This window comes from Amblyraja radiata, chromosome 5 (assembly GCF_010909765.2).
Source record: "Amblyraja radiata isolate CabotCenter1 chromosome 5, sAmbRad1.1.pri, whole genome shotgun sequence".
Classification (NCBI taxonomy): Eukaryota; Metazoa; Chordata; class Chondrichthyes; order Rajiformes; family Rajidae; genus Amblyraja; species Amblyraja radiata.
Window position 1 is genome coordinate 71,067,169 of NC_045960.1, and position 27,233 is coordinate 71,094,401.

The 27,233-nt window shown below is 42.0% G+C and overlaps 1 protein-coding gene and 1 long non-coding RNA gene across 4 annotated transcripts in view; one reads left to right on the forward strand and one right to left on the reverse strand.

Annotated features, from left to right (window-relative positions):
* Nucleotides 1-268: 268 nt before the first annotated feature.
* Nucleotides 269-27,233, reverse strand: part of hs1bp3 (HCLS1 binding protein 3) — an 83,177-nt gene continuing 56,212 nt past the window's right edge. For 2 of the 3 annotated variants that reach the window (XM_033021528.1, XM_033021526.1), the window contains exons 5-7: nt 15,271-15,428; nt 5,367-5,505; nt 269-1,155 (exon numbers count right to left, since the gene is read on the reverse strand). In XM_033021528.1, the coding sequence (XP_032877419.1) occupies nt 828-1,155; nt 5,367-5,505; nt 15,271-15,428 (625 nt within the window). In that variant the 3' untranslated portion in view covers nt 269-827. The remainder of the gene's footprint in view (nt 1,156-5,366; nt 5,506-15,270; nt 15,429-27,233) is intronic. The other variant, XM_033021527.1, reaches the window with a different exon arrangement.
* Nucleotides 1,987-27,166, forward strand: LOC116973445. Its single transcript, XR_004412057.1, has 3 exons — nt 1,987-2,108; nt 13,418-13,423; nt 27,157-27,166. It is a non-coding gene; the product is annotated as an uncharacterized LOC116973445 (long non-coding RNA).

The following is a 27,233-nucleotide window of genomic DNA, read 5'->3' on the forward strand; positions in this document are numbered from 1 at the left end:
AAAATGCGGTTACTAGAAATCTGAAATTTAAAAAAATGCTCTCCAAGTTGAAGACTCTTCATCAACTTCCTCAGGCTCTTCAATCTAAACATGAACTGTCCTTTTTCCATCGATGTACCAGTATTTGATTCTGATCAGTACCTTTATGTACATGTATTTGAGGTATCTGGCATTAATTGAGAAACACAGGAGTGGACCTTGTGTCAGTGCCAATGACCTTTTAGAAAGGAAGATATTTAATGAACAAAATACCCATGCTATTGCCACCTGGTTGGAATAAGTGAAAGGAATTTATTTATCTGGCATTAGGAAATCCCTACTTGCAAATAATAAATGCGGATGAATTGGATGAATTCCATATGCATCCTGACATCCTGACACACTGACATTGCTGAATCAAGTACACAATTTGTTTTCTTTTGATTTACAATCCAGTTCTGCCCTTCCTTGTATCCCAATTACATTTATGGTCCATTTAAACAGTGTTATATTTTTCCAGCACTCACCAACCCTGTCTGTAGACTAACAGAAAAATGCAGATATGATGATTGTGATTTTCTGACACATGTACTTGGTAGGTTCACTTCCTCACCATAAATGCAGAATCAAAATATCCCTTCTATTCTGTTGATTAAGAAAGAGGCTTTGGCTGATACAGGATATCTACCTCAAATAGAAATAAATAGAATTTTCAATTACATTTCTTTCATTCATGTCCATAAATGCATCAATGAAAACATAATTGAAAGTACTTTTAATGTATTTTTATGGAGATAACCAAAGATTGTTCCAGAAATTGATTTATACATTGGCAAAAGAAAATGTGTTCAAAACAGATCTAGTGTGTCTGTAGTTGATGTCTCATTCTCTTGAATGTATTTCAGAATATCCAGTTCATTCATGGCAGCCACAGTGCTTCTGGAGGAACTAGCTTCTGTTGCAAGATTGTTTCTCATTTCAGAGGGGCAGGCGGGCTTCTTGAACACAGCTGGCTTGGTTGGCACAGCTGGCTTGGTTGGTCCAGCCGGCTTCTTTGCCATGGCCGGTTTGGTTGGCACAGTTGGCTTGGTTGGCACAGTTGGCTTGGTTGGCACAGTTGCTTTTGTTTCATTACTGGCCCTCGGCTTCAGTAATTTATCCAAGTCATCTTCAACTCTGAAAGTATTAAAGAGCACAAAATACACAATTAGTGATGTCACTATTATTTGCCTGCTATATTTTTACTTTGAAAAAAAGTACAGCAAATGGCAATTGCAACTGCTATCTGTACAACCAGAAACATTTAAGAATATACAAAACTCTAATCTGCCCTGCTCAAAGCAATAGCAAATGAGCAAAAATATATTTGTTGCCCAAGATAAGGCTGAATTATGTTAAAAATATAAGAAAATATTAAATGAATTCCTGGGCCAGCTTACAATTTATATTTTAGTCTCAAAGCAGGCTTTTCTCCAGGAGATCAATACAGAAAGGCAAGTCTAGGCTTGCCTCAGGTTGATGTGTATTGAGATAATGAATTACTTTAAAATGCTTCTAGCATTTGACACGAGAGGAAGCCCAGATTAATCCGAGTAAGGGGTATTGGGGCAATGTCCGATGCCTTTGAGGTATGCAGTGACATGGCTTTGATATGCAAGTATCTTGTACCAAATGTCCGATGCCTTTGATATGTAAAGTCCATGACAAGATGCGACGAGACAACTCAGACGCATCCTGTAGTAACGTGTATTCTCTGTACCTCTGACCATGACTTAATGTTTGTGGAATGTGCTAAGGTGACAAAAAAACACTATATAAACACTGAGGAAGGGTTTCGGCCCGAAACGTCGCCTATTTCCTTCGCTCCATAGATGCTGCTGCATCCGCTGAGTTTCTCCAGCAATTTTGTGTACCTACTATATAATACCATATAATTCTGTTGTTCAGGGAAGTGGACTGAGGACAGCCAAGTGTCTGTATTGCTCATTTGACTGGGGTTTTCCTTGCCACTTCCATCGGCCGATAATAAGTAAAGTTTTGAACTGGTCTACAACCGTATTGTGAGTTGTCTGTTTATTAAGAGGCGAGCCTGTTTGTTTGAATAAAAGTAACTATTTCATTGGCGTTTTGTCGGCAGAAGTCGCTGGGACACCATCAACTGGTGAATGTGCAAGAGGTTGCAGATTTTGCCGGGACTGGAAAGGGAGAAAATTGAGCTCTTATCAGTCCGTTGCAACCAATTCCTAGACATTCCCAGGTTGAGAAGCGCGGGTCTCGGTTAGTGAGTCTGCCGGGTTGAGAAACTTGGGTCTGTCTGTTTTTTGAATTGAAAAGTCTGCCAGGTTAAAGAAGAAAAAACAGCAAAAAAATGGGTCTCTTTTTTTAGAATTGAGAACCCCCTCTCTCCCTCTCTCAATAATTAGAGAATTTACCAGGTTGAGAAACTCGTGGCTATGGGGAATACTATGGATAAAAGTAATGGGGGAACGCCCGTCCAACATATGTGTTATTTGAACCCTAAAAGTAACAACGACTATATAATATTAAGTTAGACAATTAAAAGAGCAGAGATGTTGATATGGGAAAGGAATGCAGGAAAGAAATGGAAGAACGGAATTAAGGAATGGAAAGCGGAAGCAGAAAAGAAGCATGTGGAGAGTAGAGATCGGTTGGATGGATACTGCATGTAAGAAAGGGATAGAGTTAAGAAACAATGATAGCACTAAGAAAATATGGAAAGTATTGCAACCAGAATGCCAGTGGGCAGAGGAACAAGAGAAAAGAATTAAGAGACAGGCAGGAGGTAAGAAACAGGTGATGATTAGTAAAAATAAACCCAGTACTGATAAATCCTCCGGAGAGGACCTCATGTCTGGCACGACGACCCTGTTTGGTAGTGAAGATGAGGATTTAGATAATCGCGGGAGACGTCCACCTCCCTATGCCCCACCAGTAGCGATGACATCCTTACCTGTAGCAGCTCAGTCAGTAACATCCCCACACCCCGAAGTTCCGACCTTACAAAGCTCCCCAGAATTGGGAGCACGGGAATGCCCTTTCTGTGCGTAACTTGCTCAAGGCATTGATGCTCCCAGAACAGCTGGCCATTATTAAATGTGCCGCCCACACTGGTGCTGGGGACCCTATAACCAAAGGCAATGCGTTTGCCGATAGTTTAGCCAAATAAGCAGCCTATGCATCCAAATGCGTAGTGACAGCAGGTAAACAGATGCTAGCAAATAGAACGGTCCTGCCAGACATGAGGGAGGTATGTACATTACAGAGGGATGCCTCTGATATCCAAAAACAACTATGGAAACGAGAGGGCTGTGCCATTGATTCGGCTCGGACAAGTTTGTGTACCTGATGCATTTTTACCTGTCTTACTAACATATATTCACTCCCTTACACATGCTGTTAAGGAGGGAATAATAAGGCAGAAATAGAGTTAAAGAGGTTGGAAACTGTTGCCGTTGGTGGACAGACAGAAAAGAGAAAAAAAAAGCAAAGGATTGGGCCGCAAAATGAAGTGACAAGTTTTGTGACACTTTGAATAAAAGTAACTTTTTCAAAGAAGGATTCAATATCACGCACTTGGGGTTTCACAGACTAGGAACACTGGTATCAGTGGATGGTTAATAAGAAAAGTTGAAACTTAATGCAAAGGAAACTGGTAGAAAATTTAGTCCAATTTAGTTCTGTGATGAATTTTATTTTACATAACCAGCAATGCTTATTCCTCCCAGGAGAACCATTACACATTTTGAAAGTGGGCCTTACAATCTTAGGTTTAATTTGCTTTCAATTGAATTGGAGAAATTCCAAAGTACAGATTAAGAAAGCAGTAGAATGGCATAGTGTGTGGCCCTGAAATGATGCAATTTATCTTAAATCTTTTATTTATTTAAAAGTTATTACATACAAGCCACCTACTGATATTGAGCAGTTTAACAAACTAATGAATATTGTCTGTTTTCATAATAAAATATTTGGACAGTGAATGTAGGAAGCAGCTTTCCTTTACAAAAGAGCATGTTTTATCAGTCACTCTTCTTTAAATTACTAGTTTGTTTTGATAAAACTCTTAGACCACAATTCTGCACTAAACTAACACCTACACATTGTACTCTGGAGAAATGCTGAATTTAGCATTACGCTGCTTGGTTTTGTTGCCAGTTAGAAACTAGTTTTGTTGCCAGTTAGAGTTGTTGCCACCCTCTATAGTGTGGCATGATTAAATTGGCCATTGAGACTTGGACTTTGGCTGGTGACCTTAACTCATTCATTCCACCGTTCCACCCAGCTAAGTCTGTATGTGAGTGTGCAGCATAAGTACTCTCAAGTTTCTAGATAGCTTTGAGTGTCTATTGGAATTTTCTGAGAAAGCAATGCTGTCATATATGCAATTACGAGAGGCACAGATAGGGTAGACGGTCAGAACCTATTTCCCAGGGTGCAAATGTCCAACTCTAGAGAGCACAGTTATAAGGTAAGAGGGGTAAAGTTTAATGGAGATGTGCAGGACAAGTTTGTTTTTTTTTACACAGAGAGTGGTGGGGTCCTGGTACACATTGCCAGGGATGGTGGTGGAGGCAGAAACAATCATGACGCTCAAGAGGCTTTTAGATAGGCACATGAAATGCTTCAAGAGGCTGATCAAGGACTACATCTGCGTCTTCCTCCTTCGCATCATGGATCCGCTGCAGTTCGCATACCGTCCAATCAGATCCACGCAGTGGCGGACTGGGTCTAAATATTTGGTTGCCAGGAGACAAAGGGGGCCCACTTCATCAGGGGCCCACTTGATACAGGGGGCCCCACTTCATCAGGGGCCCACTTGCCATCGGGCAAGCTGACACCCTGGCCAGTCCGCCACTGGATCCACGGATGATGCGGTCTCCCAGGTTTTGCACACCACTCTCTTTCACCTTGACAGCCAGAAGGGGGGGGGGGGGGGGGCTATGTGAGGATGCTGTTCATTGATTTCAATTCAGCTTCCAACACCATAGTCCCCACCAGACTGGCTGAGAAGCTGCTGGAACTGAGGCTGAACACTCCTTCGTGTGCCTGGGTCCTGGACCTTCTCCCATTTGTGTGTATGCAAGTGCTTTACTAGTTGCTTATTGTAAACCAGACAGACTTGAAATTCACCATGATCACAGCAGTTCTACACTACCATTCCTCTGTTTCAGACTTGTGGAATTAGGAATTGGGCAGTACAATGTGGGTAAGTCTTTGAAACTGGAATAACCGCCTATCGTACATACAACAATATCTAAGAAAGATCAGATTTTTATGACAGCAACCGAAAGTAAACATCAAAACATTTATTACAAAAGTCAACTTCCCTTTAAAGGGACCACTTTCTTAACTATTGAAATAAGTACCTCAACAATTCTTCAGTGTCCTCATCAAGGTTTACATTCACAGTGCTGCCTTTAAGCTCACCAGGACATGGAAGTAATAAAGGATCATTGGTTTGGACAGTTCCGCCCAAATCTGGGTCCTCAAACAACCTAAAGTCAGCTACAGAACAAGTTATTGTTAATAAACCAGTAGCTTTACAAAATGAATGTTTCACATTATAATTCAGCTAATAACCAGACTTTATTGCTTGCGGATCAGATAATAATTAGCTTCTACAGGCAAACTTTTAGCTCCTGTTAAACATAATCCAATGTTGTGTGCAAAGCATTAACTGTGCCGTTTGCTCAAGATGAATGGTTAACCTATTTATACTGGAAATAATAACTGGTGACCCTTCCTTGAATTATGTAAAATGTTAAACCAAAGGCAATTAGATGCATAAAGAAACAGAAGTTAAACACACGGGTTTTACAATAATGGAATATTGAAGCAATAATAATTCTTGTAATCTTGAAATACACATCAATGGGGGAAAATTGATATAAATATGTAAAATATAACTAACACCCATCAATTTGCCTTCATATCAAAGGGAATGCAGAAAGCAAGAAACAATAGAATATGGATATTCAACTAGCTTGAAATCTTCAGTCTACCTGCCTAACTGAACAAAAAGCTATAGTAAAAAAAATAAATCAGATTCAATCCCAATTCACAGACAATATCTACACTAGCTGATTATAACAAAGCTGAAGAAAATCAATTCAACTCGGGTAATTTGCTTTATGTGCATTGGATCTTTTTGCCATTTTTCTGTTCAAAATGTCTCTAAAATATACGCTTCCTATTTTATCGTTTAAAATAGCAAGAGTAATCTGGATGGCCCTTTCAGCTGCTTTGTCATTCAGTACTATCACAGGTGATGCTCCAACTCAATACCAAATTCCTTCTTTCTCTACTTCACCTTCAATCAGGAAGCACAATCCTAAGGTACACAAAATTGCTGGGGAAACTCAGCGGGTGCAGCAGCATCTATGGAGCGAAGGAAATAGGCGACGTTTCGGGCCGAAACCCTTCTTCAGACCCGTTCAGAGGGGGAAAGATTAGAGTGAGACAGGGGAGTGGAGAAGTTGAGGCGGTTGACGTCGCGGCGGCAGTTCTGAATAAAGAGTTCCAGAGCCGGGACTTTATGAGGGGGGTTCCACGAGGAGGGGGTGCGTTGGAGACGGGAAAAGGGGTCATCATTGGGGGGCGAGGACTCCTTCCCATGGAAGTGCGCTGTGAGGCGGAGACGACGGTAGAAGCGCTCCAAGTCATGGTGAGCACGGAACTCATTGAGATGGGGATGGAGGGGGACAAAGGTAAGACCTCTGCTGAGGACAGACCGTTGGGTGGGGGAGAGGGGGAGGTCGGGGGGGATGGTGAACACCCGGCAGGGGTGGGAGTTGGGGCCAGAGGAAGGCAGGTGGGTAGACTGGGGACGGGGCGATGTATGGGGGGGGGGGGGGGGTTGTGGGTGGTGGAGGAGTGGTGGGTGGTCAGGGGGTGGGGGGGAGAGAGGGCTGTAATGTGGGTGGGGAAGAGCGGGGGTGACATGGTTGGGGGGGATGGGGGAGGGTCAGTGGAGCAGCCACTGAGGTTAGCAAGGCTGAGCAGACGGGCGCTAGGACCCAGTGGAGTTAAGTCCAGAGAGTGGGAATATACAAAACATTTTGTATATAATCCTAATCCTACCACAGATCACCTTTTGCTCCACCATGAATTGTTTTTTAAAATTGTGTATTTTTTCCCTCATCTGTTTTTGCAGTCCCTTAACTATCCTGTAGAATCTATGTGTAATGCATGCTTTTGTGTTTATCTGAGACAATTAGCCCTCAATGTCACTGCAAGCACCATTTTATGTTTTTTTAGGGTGGCACAGTGGCGCAGCTGGTTCAGCTGCTGCCTCACAGCGCCAGTCACATGGGTTCAATCCTGACCTCAGTTGTCTCTGTGGAGTTTGCACGTTCTACCTATGACCGCATAGGCTTCCTCCTATATCCCAAAGACGTGTGGATTAGTAGGCCAATTGGCCTCTGTAAATTTCCCCGTGTGTATGGTGTTGATGAGAAAGTGGGACTATATGGAACTAGTGTGAATTGGTGGTCGATGGTCAGCATAGACTCAATGTGAACTGGTGATCAATGGTTGGCATGGACCCAGTGGGTCAAAGGGCCTATATTCTAAACCAAACCTGTACCTCGCCATATTTGTGCAAAGGACCATAAACTCAGCTTCACCTGGCCACCCGTTTCCTTTCTGTATAAAAGTCTATGTTCTTAAATATATTCAGCAGCTTGGCTCGACAGAATTCTGTGATAAAAAATTTCACAGGTTCATTATTCTGAATGAAGAAATTTATCTTCCTAAATATCTTCATCCATTTCTTGTGTGATGATACAGAGACAGAGGAAACATTTTGTATATAATCAGCCTTTTGACCCATCAGAACTTTTTTCATTGCAATGAAATCTTCCCTCATTCTTCCAAATTATAGTGAACACTAGCCTAGTTGACCTAATCACGTATCACAGTTCCAAGTATTAGTTGACAAACCTTCACTGTACTCCCTCTTAAGCAAATACACCCGTTGTTTTGGAAAAATGGCCTAAAACTGCACAGTTGTGTAAAACCTACTCCAGTTGTGGCCTTTCCTACATAACTCATCCTTGCTCCTGCATTCAAAACCTTTTGTAATGGCTACTGTGTTTGGGAAATGAAGATCAGAAGCGAATTGGAGCAGGAATGTGTAATTTTGGTTGAGCACACTTTGGAAACCATTCTAGCAGACTGGAAAATACAGGAAATTATTTAGCATCAGTGTGATTCAGTGCCAGTACCTTTGGGAAGTTCAAGTTTTCAAACCCATTTTCTGAAATTGAAGCACAGCATCTAGGTTAGCATTCAACGCAGTATTGCGAGAATACAGCACTGTTAAAGGATAATGAAAAAATGCTGAAATATTAATGTTTGAGTAATGTTTAAGAAGGAACTGCAGATGCTGGAAAATCGAAGGCAGACAAAAATGCTGGAGGAACTCAGCGGGTGAGGCAGCATCTATGGAGCGAAGGAAATAGGCGACGTTTCGGGTTGAGACCCTTCTTCAGACTGATGTGGGAGTGGTGGGGGGGTGGGGGGGCGGGAAGAAGAAAGGAAGAGGCGGAGACAGTGGGCTGTGGGAGAGCTGGGAAGGGGAAGGGAAAGAAGGAGAAAGCAGGGACTAATGCTCAGTTAGAGAATTGCCAAAATGTTAATGTTAGAAAAAAGCTCAGTTAAGCCCCTGTCCCACTGTACGAGGTAATTCAAGAGTTCTCCCAAGTTTTCCCCTGATTCGAACTCGGAGAATGTCCATAGCGGGTCCATAGGAGTTTGTGGATGTCTTGTAGTGGCTCGTAATGCTAACGGTAGGTACTCGGGACATCCGGTAACTCCTGACGTTTTTGTCATCCCTGCAAAAAATGTCCACGAGTAAAAAATTACTCATGAAAAAATGTGTTACTTTTTATACCTACCGTTAGCATTACGAGCCGCTACAAGACACCCACAAACTATTATGGACCCGCTACGGACATTCTCCGAGTTCGAATCTGGGGAAAACTCGGGAGAACTCGTGAATTACCTCATACAGTGGGACAGGGGCTTTAGAGAAATGCAAAAAAGTTAGGGAAATTATCAGTTAGAGAAATGCAAAATGGTGAAATATTAGAGAAATGCTCTGATATGTTGAACATTAAAGATGTCTAGTTATTATTCCAGGAAATTTATGCAAAGCTTTCCTGGCATACAGATCTGTATACATTTCTCAATAAACACACAAAAAAATGTTTATACATAAAAAAAATGCTGACTGGGATTTTATAATGTGCATTGCCCCTATGTTTACTATAATGCCATTTCAAATGTTAGTATGAATTTGAATTGAAATGTGATGGGATGGCTAGCATTCATGAGGAAGAAATAAACTTGTCATTACTCTGCCTGTTTTCAAGGCAACTGATCATAGCAATGGGACCCTTAAGGGTGAATTGAATGGTTCTGAATGTTCGTTAAAAATGATAATCGTTTAAAAGGGAAGCGGAAAATTTCAAGGAACCTATCCCCGTGAGATCAGTGACCATGTGGGGTGGGTGTTCCTCTCGAATGTTCCTGCTTTGCATCTGGCCAGTCATGTGTTCATGTTTTTAAGCTTTCTCTGGATCCAAAAGGAAGAAGGATTCTGCCAATTCCACATGAATCCCAGTCCCCACTGCTGATCTTAACCTTTGGGCAATCCTTATGGATTTACTTGACAGTCACTGTCCGATGACATAAATACTCACTCATTGAAACGGCACACATCTCACTCTTACTCTCCCGAGATTGAAAGACATTAATAATCAACATAAATTAGTAAAGTGGCACTCCAGGCCCGATTACAATGCAGAATAAGCTCCACCTGCAATCACCAAATGCAGCATGCACTTTCTGCATTCCACTGGTTATGCACTTTAGGAAATGCAATACACTAGTGCCAGATATAACACCATTCTGCTGAGTGTTAATTAATTATGGCACTCCTGGTCCTCTGGTCCAAACACTCAACAGTTTAACGATGCTAAAGAATTCCCTGGGTTTTCTGGTCTGCTAGAACGGTTCCCAAAGTGTGCTTGACCAAACTCACACTCCTCCCCCCCACCTGCCCCCTTGGAAACCAGCTACTTGGATGAAAAGCTGTGGCTTTGGGAACCTGGTGTGAGCCCCACCAGCACAAGCACAATGTGGAGAGGCTGCCCCTGATGGCTGTGGTTGGAGGTGCTGCAATGTTCAATGCAGCCTCTCAGTGATGAGATGTGGTGGCTCAGCCTACTCCCTGACCACCATGTTGTGTGTCGACCATCGTTGGAATCTGGCAGCACCTGCGCCATGGATTTATAGACCACCTCGATCATCCTTCAAACCCTCCAGTTCGGATAGTCATACAATGTGGAAACGGGTCCCACAGACCAACTTGCCCATGCCGACCAACTTGCCCCATCTACACTATTCCCACCTGTCTGCTTTTGGGCCATATCCCACTAAACCTACCCTATCCATGTACCTGACTAAATGTTTCTTAAATGTTACAATAGTACCTGCATCAACTACCTCCTCTGGCAGCTTATTTTCCACCCTTTGTGGAAAAACATTACCCCTCAGGCTCCCATTGAATCTCCTCCCCCCCCCCCCCTCCCCCCTCACCCTCACCTTAAACCTATGTCCCCTGGTTCTCGATTCCCCTACAAAAGACTCTATGCGTTTACTCTATCTATGTACACCTGTTTACTCGATTTTGTACACCTGTATAAGATCACCCCTCATCCTCCTGCGCTCCATGGAATAAGGCCCGAGCCTGCTCATACACTCTGTATAGCTCAAGCCTCGAGTCTTTCCTATAACAAGGTGACCAAAACTGAACACAATATTATATACTGAACACAATACGCTGAAGAAGGATCTCGACACGAAACATCACCCATTCTATCTCTCCAGAGATGCTGCCTGTCCCGCTGACTGACTCCAGCATTTTGTGCCCGTCTTCAGTTTAAATCAGCATCTGCAGTTCCTTCCTACACAAGTAGCCAAAGGCTGTCAGGACTGTCAGTGGGTAGGGCCTCAAGATATGTGCTCAAGGCCTATTTGTCATCAAAAGCCTGCTTTGCCTCACAAGATTCATGTACGCTTCAGAAGGCAAGTTTGTTTTGCCCTCCGCATCCGGGAAAAGTGTATGGGGAGCAATGATGGCAAATACAGGCTGTGGGCCAGGACAAGCACAATCATGGCCATTGTCTGACTTCTTAAAAAAATGCCTCATGAATAAACCCTTTCATCTTGTCCTATCAACCCTATTGCTACTCAAATTCCTCCTGGAGTTCCCTTCAATACAGACCTTTCCATTCATTCTATCTTCCTTCTGTTTAAGTATGTACTTCCTTACAAAATGTTGAATTTCTTGATTCTTCCAGTTCCCAAAGTCTCAAATTGCCAACTCTTTCTCTCAGTACAAATACTGTCTGATCTGAAAAACGTTCATGCTTAATTTCAGATTTGCAGCAGCAGCATTTTAAATGTTAAAATTCATTAAATTTTGATCTATACTGAAAACATTCTTGATAATTGGTATATTTCATAAATTCAATTATGATTTTCCAGGTGTGGTGATGAGATTTGAAATGGATAATTAGATCTGACCACTGGATTATTAGTCTAAGAAAAAAAATCAACATGCTAACATTTTCCCTTTATACTGCTGGCAAAAATTATTTAAGGGAGTAAATTAAAGCAGTATAGTTTTAACTGGGCTTATTTTTATTAAAGTTGTGGGGAATCATTTCACTGGTTTACATTTACTTTATCAACTTTATCAACATCCAGTAATATAATACCCAAACTAACATTGCTACAAGCATCAAAGATCATGTGGAAATCATATAATACGGGCGGCACAGGTAGAGCTACTGCCTCACAGTGCCAGTGACCCGGGTTTGACCCTGACTTCAGGTGTTGTCTGTGTGGAATTTGTACATTCTCTGGGTTTCCTCCGGGTGCTCCGGTTTCCCTCCCACATCCCAAAGACGTGTGGGTTTGTCGGTTAGTTGGCCTCTGTAAATTGCCCCTGATGCATAAGGAGTCATAAGGTCATAAGTAATAGGAGCAGAATTATGCCATTCGGCCCATCAAATTTACTCCGCCATTCAATCGTAGCTGATCTATCTCTCCCTCCTATCCCAATTCTCCCGTCTTCTCCCCATAACCGCAAGGTTCCACGCGCATGGCTGAAGGCAGCCACAGTGCCCTGCAGCCTTCAGGGCAGCCGAGACGGTGCGGCGATGCAAGCAGGCCCGGCTCACTGCCGGCACGGACCAACGTTGACTCACTGCTGGCATGGACCAACGTCGGGTGGGTCCCGGCAGGCGGGTCCAGCTCACCGCGAACCTATGACGATGGAAGGCTGCCCGAGAATCGCTTGCCGTGGACCGTGGACCGAAGATCTACCAGTAGGACCGGTAGGCCTGCACATCACGGACTACGAACTCAGGCCTGAGCCACCAGCATTGACCAAGAACGAGAGGGACGTGCCACACGAGGTCGAAGTCCCAGGGGGCTGAGGTCACGAAGAACAAAGAGAACCCGGCATTGGGGATGGGGCCGAGAACAAGAGGGACCTGTGGTGGTGGGCGGGATGAAGAAGGGACCAACAATATTTATGGGTACTTTGTAACCTTGTCTGCGCCTTGTGGCGGCTCGTTTGTGAACTGCGAATGCAAAAACAAATAATTTCACTGTACCTTCACAGTACATGTGACAATAAAGTATCCATCTATCGACCCCTGACACCCATACTAATCAAGAATCTATCTATCTCTGCCTTAAATATATCCATTGACTTCCACAGCCATCTGTGGCAAGGAATTCCACAGCTTCACTACCTTGGAGTGGATGCGAAAGTGGGATAACAAAGGACCAGTGCGAATGGGTGATCGATGTTTGGCGTGGCCTTGGTGGGCCGAAGGGCCTGTTTCCATGTTGTTTCTTTCAATCAATTATTACAAACAAATAATAGTTCTCAAAAATCCAAATTGAAAACAGCACAAAGCCTCCTCTATATACAGCGATAAAACCTCCAACATCCACGAGTGATCACTCAAAAAGGACAAAAAGACATACATCTGCCTTTTAAACTAACATCACATTAACACATAAGTACTGAATTTTGAATGTGAACGAGAATGGTGCTAAGAGGGCATGGAGCAGTATAATTAATTTCCAGAACAAAATATAATTGTTTCAGAGACAGCAGGCGTTAGCAACAGCTCTGCAGCTGTTTCTCACATTTCTCTCCTCCAGGAATTCAGTTGTGCTGAATCACAAGTGGCGGTCAGACATTCACACCTCAATGCTTCCCCAACTTCTGCATGTTGTGTGTAGGAAGGAACTGCAGATGCTGGTTTGAAACAAAGATACGCACAAAAAGCTGGAGTAACTCAGCGGGACAGGCAGCATCTCAGGAGAGAAGCAATGAGTGACCTTTCGGACGAGACTCTTCTTCTCTCCAGAGATGCTGCCTCTCCCGTTGAGTTACTCCAGCTTTTTGTGTCTATCTTCTGCCTGTTGTCGTTCAGGCTGCAAGTCCTGAAGACCAGCTGGAGGTCAAATGTCAGCATGGGCCTCTAGACACTCTGTTACCAGACGCACTAGTGCGATTGTTTCAGTGTATTATAAAATCACAAAGTACTGTAAATTAATTAACGTGAATACATTCCGGCAAGATTGTTAATTATCGTGCAAGTACCTGGCACAAAGGAAAATTTAAATTAAAGAGGGTCAACAGACAGTATTCAATTTCTGTGAAGATTTCTTGTCACATTTCTAACAAAATCCCCAGAGAACCTGAATAAATAACTGCAAACAACTATTTCTGATTTGCCAGGGTGTGTTCTGCTTATTCAAAGTCAATTTAAGACAGGATATTAGAACAATCACCATGGAAATTCAGGACTAAACTTCCTTGAGTGACAACCAGAACAATTTACTAAACAAAAAAATGATAGCATCCTTTCCGGACCAATTAACAAATATATAACACCTACTAAAGGGCGACCAAAAAAGTAGTAAACACTGCCCAGTCCATCATCGGCTCTGACCTTCCTTCCATCGAGGGGATTTATCGCAGTCGCTGCCTCAAAAAGGCTGGCAGTATCATCAAAGACCCACACCACCCTGGCCACACACTCATCTCCCTGCTACCTTCAGGTAGAAGGTACAGGAGCCTGAAGACTGCAACAACCAGGTTCAGGAATAGCTGCTGCTGCACCCGCTGAGTTCCCCCAGCAATTTTGTGTACCTTCAGGAATAGCTACTTCCCCTCAGCCATCAGGCTATTAAACCTGGCTCGGACAAAACTCTGATTATTAACAACCACTTTTTGTTATTTGCACTTTATTTGCAATTTATTTATTCATGTGTGTATATATTTATATCATGGTATATGGACACATTTATCTGTACTGTAGTAAATGCCTTACTATTTTTCTGTGTGCTTAAGCAAAGCAAGAATTTCATTGTCCTATACAGGGACACATGACAATAAACTCACTTGAACTTGAACTTGAACTAACATTGCTCACAAGATCATAAGACATATGAGCAGAACTAAGCCACTCGGCCCATCGAGACAGCTCCTAGTCTGTGCTCAATAAATAAATCAACAGATTATTCTTCATTTAATTGGAACACTGAGCACTGTAAGTAATTGGGACATCACAGGTTTTATTTCTTTAATTAAAAAAGTGTCCAATGACTTTCTCAGCTGCACTAGCAGCGAAACTCACAAACTCACATTACAGTTTAGTTAATATGAGGCAATGAAAATGGTGGATCTTCCATCAATATTCAACAGCTAAACTGCTTTGTGGGAAGGGAATGCGACAGTGCCAACAAATGTGGACAATGTGATTCTACAGCAGTAGAGTTGTTGCCTTACAGCTCCAGAGACCTGGGTTCGATCCTGACTTCGGGTGCTGTCTGTACAGAGTGTGTACGTTCTCCCCGTGATCGCTTGGGTTTTCTCTTGAGATCTTCAGTTTCCTCCCACACTCCAAGGACGTACAAGATTGTAGGTTAATTGACTTAAATGTGAAATTGTCGGTTAATTGGCTTAAATGTGAAATTGTCCTTAATGTGTGTTAATGTGCGGGGATCACTGTTCAGTGCGGACACGGTGGTCCAAAGGCCTTGTTTCCGCGCTGTATCTCCAAACTAAACTAAAACAAAATCAGATGGATGACTCCTTCTGTTCGAAGATCGACATGGGAAAGTCAGTAAACACTGTCACCTAGTGTTGCTCATATTTACTAAGTCAGTACTCACCTTCCTTGAAAGTGGATTTTGTTGTGGCTGTTGTGGTGGAACCTTTAACTGGTTGAAAGAGCCCAGCATCAGCATCTACTTCGTCATCAAAAAGAGTAAACTTGTGTTTTGTCTGCTGCTTAGTAGACTCAGTGCTTCTTGCAGACTTCTTTTTATAGCTGAAAAAATATGCTTAATGTTAGTGAATACGATCATGAGGAGAGGTTCTTCAAAAGCAATTAACACAGTTTAATGCCTTCTAATGGCAATGCTAAAATAGGAATGACTTTTAGCTATCATCGTTGTGCATTCCCCAACTGTGAATTCGCCACCCAACAGCACTGTGACAGCGAGTTCAACAGGAGGACAGCAGGAACTCAAGAAAGTGCCTCATCACCACTTTCTCAAGGGCAATTAGTGATGGGCAATAAATCCATGTCCCATTAATAACTGGAATAATTCACAATAAGTGTGTCTAATAAATGCCCACTAGATATTAAAGTGATTTACTTTTATTTCAGAAGTCTGAAGAAGGGTCTCAACCCAAAACGCCACCTATTCCTTCTCTCCAGAGTTGCTGCCTGACCCGTTGAGTTACACTTTGTGTCTATCTTCAGTGTAAACCAGCATCTGCAGTTCCTCCTCACACACTCAGGATCTGCCCCCTTGTTGCACCTCATCTTAACCATATAACAATTACAGCACGGAAACAGGCCAGCACACCAAAAGCTTTCTTTACCACCCTATCTACATGAGATTCCACTTTCAGGGAACTGTGCACAGTTATTCCCAGATCCCTCTGTTCACCTACATTCTTCAATTCCCTACCATTTACCATGTACGTCCTATTTTGATTTGTCCTGCCAAGATGTAGCACCTCACACTTATCAGCATTAAACTCCATCTGCCATCCTTCAGCCCATTCTTCCAAATGGCCTAAATCTCTCTGTAGACTTTGGAAATCTACTTCATTATCCACAACACCACCTATCTTAGTATCATCTGCATACTTACTAATCCAATTTACCACACCTTCATCCAGATCATTGATGTACATGACAAACAACAGTGGACCCAACACAGATCACTGAGGCACCCCACTAGTCACCTGCCTCCAACCTGACAAACAGCCATCCACCATTACTCTCTGGCGTCTCCCATTCAGCCACTGTTGAATCCATCTTGCTACTCCTGCATTTATACCCAACAATTAAACCTTCTTAACCAACCTTCCATGAGGAACCTTGTCAAAGGCCTTACTAAAGTCCATATAGGCAACACCCACTGCTTTACCCTCATCAATTTCCCTAGTAACCCCTTCAAATAATTCCAGAAGATTAGTCAAACATGACCTTCCAGGCACAAATCCATGTTGACTGTTCCTAATCAAACCCTGTTTATCCAGATGCTTATATATATTATCTCTAAGTATCTTTTCCATTAATTTGCCCACCACTGAAGTCAAACTAACAGGTCTATAATTGCTAGGTTTACTCTTAGAACCCTTTTTAAACAATGGAACAACATGCGCAGTACGCCAATCCTCGGGCACTATTCCCGTTTCTAATGACATTTGAAATATTTCTGTCATAGCCCCTGCTATTTCTACACTAATTTCCCTCAATGTCCTAGGGAATATCCTGTCAGGACCTGGAGACTTATCCACGTTTATATTTTTCAAAAGTGTCAGTACTTCTTTTTCTTTGAATCGCATAGTATTCATAGCTACTCTACTCGTTTCCCTTACTTCACATAATTCAATATCCTTCTCCTTTGTGAATAACGAAGAAAATAAATTGTTCAATATCTCCCCCATCTCTTTTGGCTCTGCAGATAGCTGTCCACTCTGACTCTCTAATGGACCAATTTTATCCCTCGTTATCCTTTTGCTATTAATATAGCTGTAGAAACCCTTTAGATTTACTTTCACCTTACTTGCCAAAGCAACCTCATATCTTCTTTTAGCTTTTCTAATTTCTTTAAGATTCTTTGTACATTCCTTATACTCCTCAAGCACCTCATTTACTCCATGCTGCCTATAATTATTGTAGATCTCTCTCTTTTTCCGAACCGTGTCCAATTTCCCATGAAAACCAGGGTTCTTTCCAATTTTTACTATTTCCTTTCAACCGAACAGGGACATAAAGATTCTGTACTCTTAAAATTTCCCCTTTAAATGTCCTCCATTTCTCTTCTACATCCTTCCCATAAAATAAAATGTCCCAATTCACTCCTTTTAAATCATTTCGCATCTCATCAAAGTTAGCCTTTCTCCAATCAAAAATCTCAACACTAGGTCCAGTTCTGACCCTCTCCATAATTATATTGAAACTAATGGTATTGTGAGCACTGGACCCGAAGTGCTCCCCAACGCATAACTCCGCCACCTGACTTGTCTCATTTCCTAACAGGAGGTCCAGCACTGCCCCTCCTCTAGTAGGTACCTCTATGTATTGCTGCAAAAAACTATCCTGCACACATTTTACAAACTCCAAACCATCCAGCCCATTTACAGAATGTGTTTCCCAGTCTATCTCCTTACATATTTGCTCTTCCAATTTTCGCTCCCCATTTGGCGGTCTATAATACACCCCTATAAGTATTGCTACACCTTTCCCACTTCTCAGTTCCACCCAAATAGCCTCCCTAGACGAGCCCTCCAATCTATCCTGCCAAAGCACTGCTGTAATATCTTCCCTGACAAGCAATGCAACTTGGGACGTGTGCCGGTCGAAGACCCGGAGCTTGATCAAACCCGCTGAGTTACTCCAGCTTGTGTAGGAAAGAACTGCAGATGCTGGTTTAAACCGAAGATAGACACAACAGCATCTCATATTTCGCTTGGGCAGCCTACAACCCAGTGGTATGAATATTGATTTCTCTAACTTTGAGTAACCCTGGCATTCTCTCTCTCTCCATCCCTCCCCCACCCAAGTTGCACCAGCTTCTCGTTTTCACCCACCAAACAGCTAACAATTGCCTGTTTCCTTTATCATAGTTACTTTTTTGCATATCTTTTATTCATTGTTCTATATCTCTCTACATCATTGTCTACTTCTCCCATTCCCTCTCTCCAGAGATGCTGCCTGTCCTGCTGAGTTACTCCAGCTTTTTGTGTCTATCTTTGGTGTAAAGCAGTATTTGCAGTTCCTTCCTACATACAGTGCCCTCCATAATGTTTGGGACAAAGACCCATCATTTATTTATTTGCCTCTGTACTCCACAATTTGAGATTTGTAATAGAAAAAAAATCACATGTGGTTAAAGTGCACATTGTCAGATTTTAATTTTAAATGATAGGTCTTTGTCCCAAACATTATGAAGGGCACTGTACTTTTCACTTAACCTGCGTTTTGGCCCTAAAAGATTGAATCATTATCAAAAATGTGTTCACAATGTAAATTTATTGGATGAAGTTGGGATTTGTTGTCAGAAAGTTGACTTATCCTGGTTTACATAGTGACACAATAGGCCCTTTTCTCTGCTTCCTGTAATTGCTTTCCACATGAAAAGGAAACTGTTGGTACACCATGTACAAGTCTAAAATGGTCCTGGCACCTTCAACCAGGAAGCATCTAATTATTTTCCTGCCAATACTGTATTCCCCAATGGTGTCTGGTAAGAAAAGTACAGGATTATTTTGAGGCCTATTTTAGAATAATGCAAAGCTACTCAAGAAAAAAAAAAAGGTGACTATGCATAACAGAGAAAAAAATCAAATAGTTGTCAGTTCATGGAATATAATTACCTATACCTTTTTCATTTAAGTGTACCTATCAGGTTGATCAAGTGATATCTTATTGAAGGTTTTATGGTTACCACATCCATTGGTTCCAACATACTCTGCTAGATGGAGACAGAAAGAAGTGCTGGTGCTGGAATCTTGATGCTTCAAAACAGAGTAATTAAGCACGTTAGGCAGCATCAATGGGTGACAAGGATAGGCCATGTTTCCGGGAGGGTCTTGACCTGCAATGGTGTTCTAGCCATGTACACCAGAGACGCTGCCTGATGATCTGCTGAGTTATCCAGCAATTTGCGTTTTACTCCACTCCTTGCCATAAGTGTCTGATTCTGCAATTACTGTCTTAGCTCTTTAGAGACATCATCCTGTATCGCTGCCTCACCAATAACATGGCTACCTTCTATCCAAGCAGAGCCCACACAAATATGTTCTGCAATTTATCATATATATATATTTCTTTGAGTTGTCCTTTTGCATACCTTTCATTCAGTTATTCTTTGTACCTCTTTATACATCTAGTTTCCCTCTCCCCGAATCAGTCTGAAGAAAGGTCTCGACCCGAAACATCACCTATTCATTTTCACAAGAGATGCTACCTGACCCGCCAACTTACTACAGCTTTTTGTGTCCATCTTCGGTATAAACCAGCATCAGCAGTACCCATATATTTCTTCAAGATGACTCTGGTTTACCAACCTACGAGTTTTGGGATTTTCCCTACCCTCCCCCTCACACTGTGTTTGCTTAGTGCTCAAATCTTTTACAACATTTTAGCAGCCTCACACATTTCCTTGTTTTGACAACCTGAATCGATTTCATAACTAATTAAATCATGAACATTTAAACTCATCCATTTATTACAAATGCATTATCCATCTCTGATTAGTGTCTTCCCACTTCTGGGAAGGGAGCATGCTTCCTAGCTTCATCAGCCATCTTCTAGTTTTTTAAATATATGGGACATCGAGCCTAGTAATTATAGCCTATCCCAAATTGCCTTTGGACTTTGAGGTTCACTAGACTATTTTGGAGGTTAGTTTAGACAACCACACAACTCTGCACCTGTGTGTGCTTTCAGGATGGCAAATCTCCTTCACTTAAAGATATTAGTGAATAAGATGGATTTTTAACCAAATCATTAAGTTGCAGTCACCATTTTGATACTAGCCTCTTATTCCAGCTTTAACAATTGAACCAAAATTCTCCATATGCTGTGGCTCATAACTTCACGAATGATCGAAACTTCCAGATATTGGTCTATTCGATCAATCACCAAGCAGTCCACCCTGCATCATACCATTTCCAAATGAAAAACACAACATGCTGGATAATTTCATCAATTTGTGGAGAGAGAAACAGTCTGAAGAAGGTTCCCGACGCAAAATGTCACCTATCAATATGTCTCAGAGATGTTGCCTGACATGTTTAATTACTCCAGCACTTTGTGTTCTACAGGAAACAGTGGTAATGTTTCAGATCAATGGCCTTCCATTGCAACCGCTTCATATCAATAACCTTCAACAAAGCTGTTTATAATTAAAGGTCGTTGACTCAAAACTTTGCGACTGGCTCGAGGTTCTGCCACGTTATGTGCACGAGGACTTTTTGTTTTGAAAATTTGGCCAGCTCCTAATGTGTAACAATGAGCTGGTGTTTAGCATAATATTCCAACTTCTAGCAATTTAAAAAAATCTGAACACTGAAGAGGCCCTGATTATTAAATTAGATGTCTTATGTGTAGGAAAGAGCTGCAGATGCTGGTTTAAACTGAAGATAGACACAAAAAGCTAGAGTAACTCAGTGGGACAGGCAGCATCTCTGGAGAGAAGGAATGGGTGACATTTCAGTTCAAGACCCTTCTTCAGACCCGTCTGAAGAAGGGTCTCAACCCGAAACGTCACTCATTCCGTTTCTCCAGAGATGCTGCTTGTCCCGCTGAGTTATTCCAGCTTTTTGTAACTATCTGCAGATGTCTTAGATCTTTTCAGAGGCAATTAATCCCAGCTCTCATAGCAGTTTAGGAAACCATCAAGGCTATTTACTAGCACCAACATCAGAATGAAAAGTTTCCCATCACAAACTATAGTAAAATTGTATGCAAATTGGGGTTTGAACTTGTGGTTTGACACGATACATAAATTAATCTTCATAGCAGTACAAGTGAGGCATAATGTTTGTTTTGGCCACTCAGGGTGCAAGTTATATGTGGCTAATAGTGAAAGGATTGTTTCTGAATTAAGTACTGTTCTCAAAAACATTTAAAGATACAAAGGAATGCTTTGTATAGTGGTTATTATTTATAGAGACCTATAGGTAACTTCCATAGTCACTCTCCAGGAAATTTATGTATTAGCCCAGTATTAATCGCCATAAAAAAGTGAGTGAAATTATTATTTCTTAACTGCACTTTATTTTGACAAGACTGGGTCAACAAGGAATTGAAATTTATGAGCCACCTTTTTATGACTAAATTATTTTATTAAATAGTACAAATGACAATCCTGTACAAAGTCTGAAATCTATTTATTTTAATTAAGACATAAAATGCAAAACACAAAACTAACTTTTTTAGCTAAAATGGAGGTGGCACCAGCTAAAAACATCTGTGACATATCGGGAATCCGGGAGACCATGTACCAGTTTTCATTGGAGCTGGCAGTCTAAAGAGTAGCCTCAAATTCCTGGGCATTAACTTGATTAATCCTGTTTATATCAACAGGACGATGGTGGAGAAAGTCAAAAACATCAAATTCCTGGTCGTGCATATTTCCGAAGATCTTTCCTGGACCCAGCACACCGATCATAAAAGAAGCACATCAACACCTCTACTTCCTGAGAAGATTACGGAGATTTGGAATATCTGAGAGGATTCTCTTGAACTTCGACAGGTGTACAGTAGAGAGCATATTGTCTGGTTGCATCACGGCCTGGTTCAGCAACTTGAATGCCCAGGAGCGACGAAGACTGCAAAAAGTTGTGAACACTGCCCGGTCCATCATCGGCTAACCTCCCCACCTCGTTGCATCTCCCCTTTTCCAAATCGGCCACCATTCAGATAATAGTCTACTTTCCTGTTCTTGCCACCAAAGTGGATAACCTCACATTTATCCACATTATACTGCATCTGCCATGCATTTGCCCACTCACCCAGCCTATCCAAGTCACCTTGCAGCCTCCTAGCATCCTCCTCACAGCTAACACTGCCCCCCAGCTTCGTGTCATCCGCAAACTTGGAGATGTTGCATTCAATTCCCTCGTCCAAATCATTAATATATATTGTAAATAGCTGGGGTCCCAGCACTGAGCCTTGCAGTACCCCACTAGTCACTGCCTGCCATTCTGAAAAGGACCCGTTTACTCCTACTCTTTGCTTCCTGTCTGCCAGCCAGTTCTCTATCCACATCACCCCCCCCCCCCCCCTCACCTTAAACCTATGGTTTTTGATTCCTCTAATCTGGATATAAACCTTTGTGCATTCTCACTGTCTATCCCACTCATGATCTTATCCATCTCATCCCTCATCTACCTGCGCTCCAAGGAAAAAAGTCCTAGCCTGCTCAACCTCTCCCTGTAGCTTAGGCCCTCGAGCCCTGGCAACATCCTCGTAAATCTTCTCGGCAACCTTTCCAACTTAACATCATCTCTCCTATAACAGGGTGACCAAAGCCGATCACAATATTTTCAATGAGGCCTCACCAATGTCTTGTACAACTGTTGCATGACCTGCCATCTTCTATACTCAAATCCTGCCTGATGAAGGCAACGCACCAAAAGCTTTTTTTCCTCTACAAACTATAGCTTTGGTTAAGGTGCAATATGTTTATCTGGCTCCTTTTTCTACATTGTTACTATTGTTGCATTTGAATTGCAAAATTCCCGTAACTGGTTCAGTTGGTGTTATCAGATTGAATTTCAAAGCATATACTTTTAAGTATCCAACCAAAGCGTGACAAATCCTTAACAGGCTAAGATTAATAGCCAATGAAAACTTCCAAGAAAAATCTAAAAACTAATGACCGTCTAGACCAAGTAATTTAAGATGTGCCAGCACATTGAGAAGTCCTGACTTATCATCAATGCATCCTTTTATAAGCTTGACGTCCTAAAACGGGATATTTTGCTGGACTTGATTTCTTGGATCAGAACTGATGCGGCACACAGCCAAACTATATCAACTGACCAATTTAAAAGGAGCACACAGCTCCTCAATACTGAGAATTGCGTTGAATTTTAAAATCTATGCTTGTGCTTAGCACGATTTACTTCACAACATGCTATATACACAATAGCTGATAAAGATTTTGCTGCTATTTAAATTTTCAAGAAAGGCGCGCAAGCATTTTACACAACTTATTTAGATATTGTTGCATTAACAAGCAGCTAATAGAGTTATAGAGTGATACAATGTGGAAACAGGCCCTTCGGCCCAACTTGCTCACACCGGCCAACATATCCCAGCTATACTAGTCCCATCTGCCAGCATTTTGTCCATGTCCCTTCAAACCTGTCCGATCCATGTACCTGTCTAACTGTTTCCTAAATGTTGGGATAGTTCCTCCCTCAATTACTTCCCCTGGCAGCTTGTTCCATACATTCACCACCCTTGTGTGAAAAAGTTACCCCTCTGATTTCTATTGAATCTTTTCCCCTTCACCTTAAACCTATGTTCTCCAGTTCTCTATTCAAGAGACTCTGTGCATCTACCCAGTCTATTCCTCTCATGACCTTATACACCTCTCTATAAGATCACCCCTTATCATCCTGCGCTCCAAGGAATAGAGTCCCAGCCTACTCAAGCTCTGCCTATAGTTCAGACCCTCTCGAACTGGCAACATTCTCATGAAAGATAATAAAAATAAAATGGTTTTCAATCTGGCCTATAAGCTTTTTGCTCTATCTCCATACTGAATTGTGATGCAATGTCTTATCATTTAAAATGATTTCTAATTTGCTGAACTTTCAAAAGCTATCTGTAAGACCTTTTTTAGATTCATGCACACAATTATATGGAAATCTTATCATATCCAAATATTATCATATCATAAATATTTGAAAATAATTATTTGTCAAATACTTAAATGGCAAATATAAAATATCCATCATTTAAATATTTTAGGATAGTAAATTGTATGTTCAGTAAAAGGTTTGCTCAGTAAATTAGAAATAGTTTAAAATGTTCTGCAAATTAATAAGAAAAAAGAACATTCTTAGCTGAGCAAGAACATTTTAACATTAACATGAAAACTGTATCAGGATGTGGTTAACGTTAGCATTTAGCCTCAAATCAAAGTTCTGGGTTTTGTCAACTTTGCCATCTTTAAGGTTGAAATTTGATGATGCTGCGTTGATTCAGCACTCCCAGTACACAAGCAGTGTGGATAGTGACAGCGAACACACATTTTTATACATTGCTTCTGATTCAGCCCTGGTCTTAAAAGCCCATGGGAAAGAAGATTTAAGATGTGAATAATTACATTACTCATATCCCTTTTCAAAAAATAAAGGAAAGGCATGACGTGTTTTCCTTTAATAGCCCCATAGAGCCAACAGTGATTCCATTTACCATTGTGGTTTTGTGAAAATTCTCAAAGCAAGAAAGCACTTCTGTGACCTACACCCATGAACCGGAACATTGCTTATACTTGGCATCAAGTTAAATTAAACTAACTGTACTCCCTTTTTTTTTTTAACATGGATGCGCAAAAAAACAAACTGCTGGAGGAACTCAGCGGGTCAAGTAGCATCTGTGTGCCAAAGGAAACTGTCGATTTCTCAGGTTAAGACCTGAAAAGTCGACAATTCGTTTCCCCACTTTACTGAACAGAGACCAGTCATTCACTCAGCTAATCCCTGAAAATGTTTCATCTCAGCCCCAGGTTCTGCTTATTTTCCTTTATTTCAAGTCAACCCCACCAATATTCAGTAGAACTCTGATAATCCAGCCTATTTGGTACTTTGGTCGGGCCACACTGGCAAATTGTCTGGACTAAGATTGATTGAAGTGTTTGAACAATACATCAAGGAAATAGGCACTTCGTCCCACCGAGTCCACACCAACCTTCGATCACCCGTTCACACTTGTTCTATGTTATTCCGTATACATCCATTCCCTTCACACCAGGAGCAATTTTTTACAGAGGCCAATTAACCTATAAACCTGCACATCTTTGTGGTATAGGAGCAAACCAGAGCACAGAGGAAACTCACACGGTCACAGAGAGAATGTGCAAATTCAGCAAACCGCTTCCGAGATCGAGATCGAACCCAGGTCTTTTGCGCCGTGAGATATCTGCTCTACCAGCTGTGACACTGTGCCACTTTATCAGATGTAGTTTTTGTGATTGGATACTTGTGATGAGTGATGTCCCACATTATTGGGGATGGGATCCTTTCTGCTTCTAACATACAAGATAACTTGGATGTGGATGAGGATGTGGGAGGCAAGATCTGGAAGTTTGCAGATGACAATAAAGTTAGCGGAGTTGTTGATTAAGAGGGAAGGTTATCTTAAGTTGCAGATAAATTTTGATGAGTTTGTAAAACAGGCTGACAGTCGAGTTTAATCCAGATAAACCTGAGGCGATACATTTTGGGAGCACTAATGATACAAGATCATAGACCATGAATGGTAAGGTCTTAAGGAGTATGGTGGAACAGAGGGACCTTGGAGTACAAGTCCACAAATCCCTGAAGATGGCAATGCAGGTCGTTAGTATGGGTTAGGAAGGCATATGGGATTTGGGCCACATGTGAGACAATCTTTTTCTTGCGAATGAAACATAAATAAACCAAAGTAATAGTTAGATCTCAAGCCGGGTGTTGAGCAGCCAGGTTGTTGTCTCTGCGTCAATGTCTGCCAGGCCCTGAGCTCCATTTGGTGGGTGGTAGAGCGGGCACCCAGAGATGACATGGTTGGCTGTCTGTTGTTCTGCTCCGCATTCACAGGCTGGGCTCTGGCTGAGTCCCCATCTTCACACACTGGCATTGAAACGCCCAACTCCAGTACCAAGTCTGTTGAGCTTCACCCATGCTCCTCTGGGGAGGTCAGACCCTGGACAGCCTTTATCTGGTGAAGAGATGTAGCTGTGTAATGGAGACGAGGTTGCCTTCCACTCCTGTGACCACTTGGTGGCTATCCAGTGTGATTTTGTCTCAGTTGGCTGGATGGACGCTAGGAGTTGTTTTCCATGTGGAGCAAAGGGGTGACGGGACTTCAGACGGGGTGGCCTCTGCTCTCTGCTGATAGCCTGATGGAGGAGGTGATCTGGGTCCATGGCACGACATTGTCAGCCAATGAATACAAAAGTAGGGAGGTTATGTTCCAAATTTATAAAAACTTGGTACATCCTCAGAACAGTTGCTGTCACTGAGGTATTAAAAGGATGGGATAGTGTTGGGAGAGGATTTAGAGGAGATTCACCAAGATGTTGCTTCATATGAAGCAGTTCCATCATGCAAAGGATTGGAGAAGCTAGGTCTATTCTCCCTGGTACAGAGGAGGTTAAGAAGGGACAGGATTGAAGAATATAAAATTATGAAGGGAATAAATAGGGTAGATTCCAATGAAACTTTAGCTCTAATCAGAATAAAATAAAACTAGAGGACATGGGTTTCAGGTAGGGGGGGGGTGGGGGGGGGGGGGGGGGGGCGGGCGAAGGTTGAGATTTGAAGGAAATATGTTATCCGAGCACTAAAAATCAGAGGATATTTTCAAGTTGGCATGTACTTAGAATGCATACCTGAGAGAATGATGGAAGCTGGGTCACTGACAGCATTTAAGAGGGGTCCAGATGAGTGCTTAGATTGGTTAGGCATAAAGGGCAATGGAACAAGTGCTTGGTGATGGGATGAATAGAGAAGGATACCCACTGGTCAACATAGATGTTGGGTCAAATGGCCTCTTCCCATACTGTACAATTTAATAAGTACTATAAATACACCAAAGAATTTTACTGCACCTTTTTGTTTAGATTTTACAGAGGGGCTATTAGAGATTTTCCAGTGAATCATACAAATTTAAGTGGATACTGGTTAGACACTTTTAGCTTAGCGAGCCAGGTAGCCTCTGCAGAAAAAGGATAGGTGACGTTTTGGGTCCGGAGTTTTCTTCAGAGTTTAAAGGAGATGTGGGAATGGAACACCAGAGTGTCTAAAGGGGGGAGCGGGGAATAACAAGGCCCCAGTGTGCTTAAAGAAAGCCTGGGAATGTGGTTCCAGAGAGACAGATACCAAACCATCA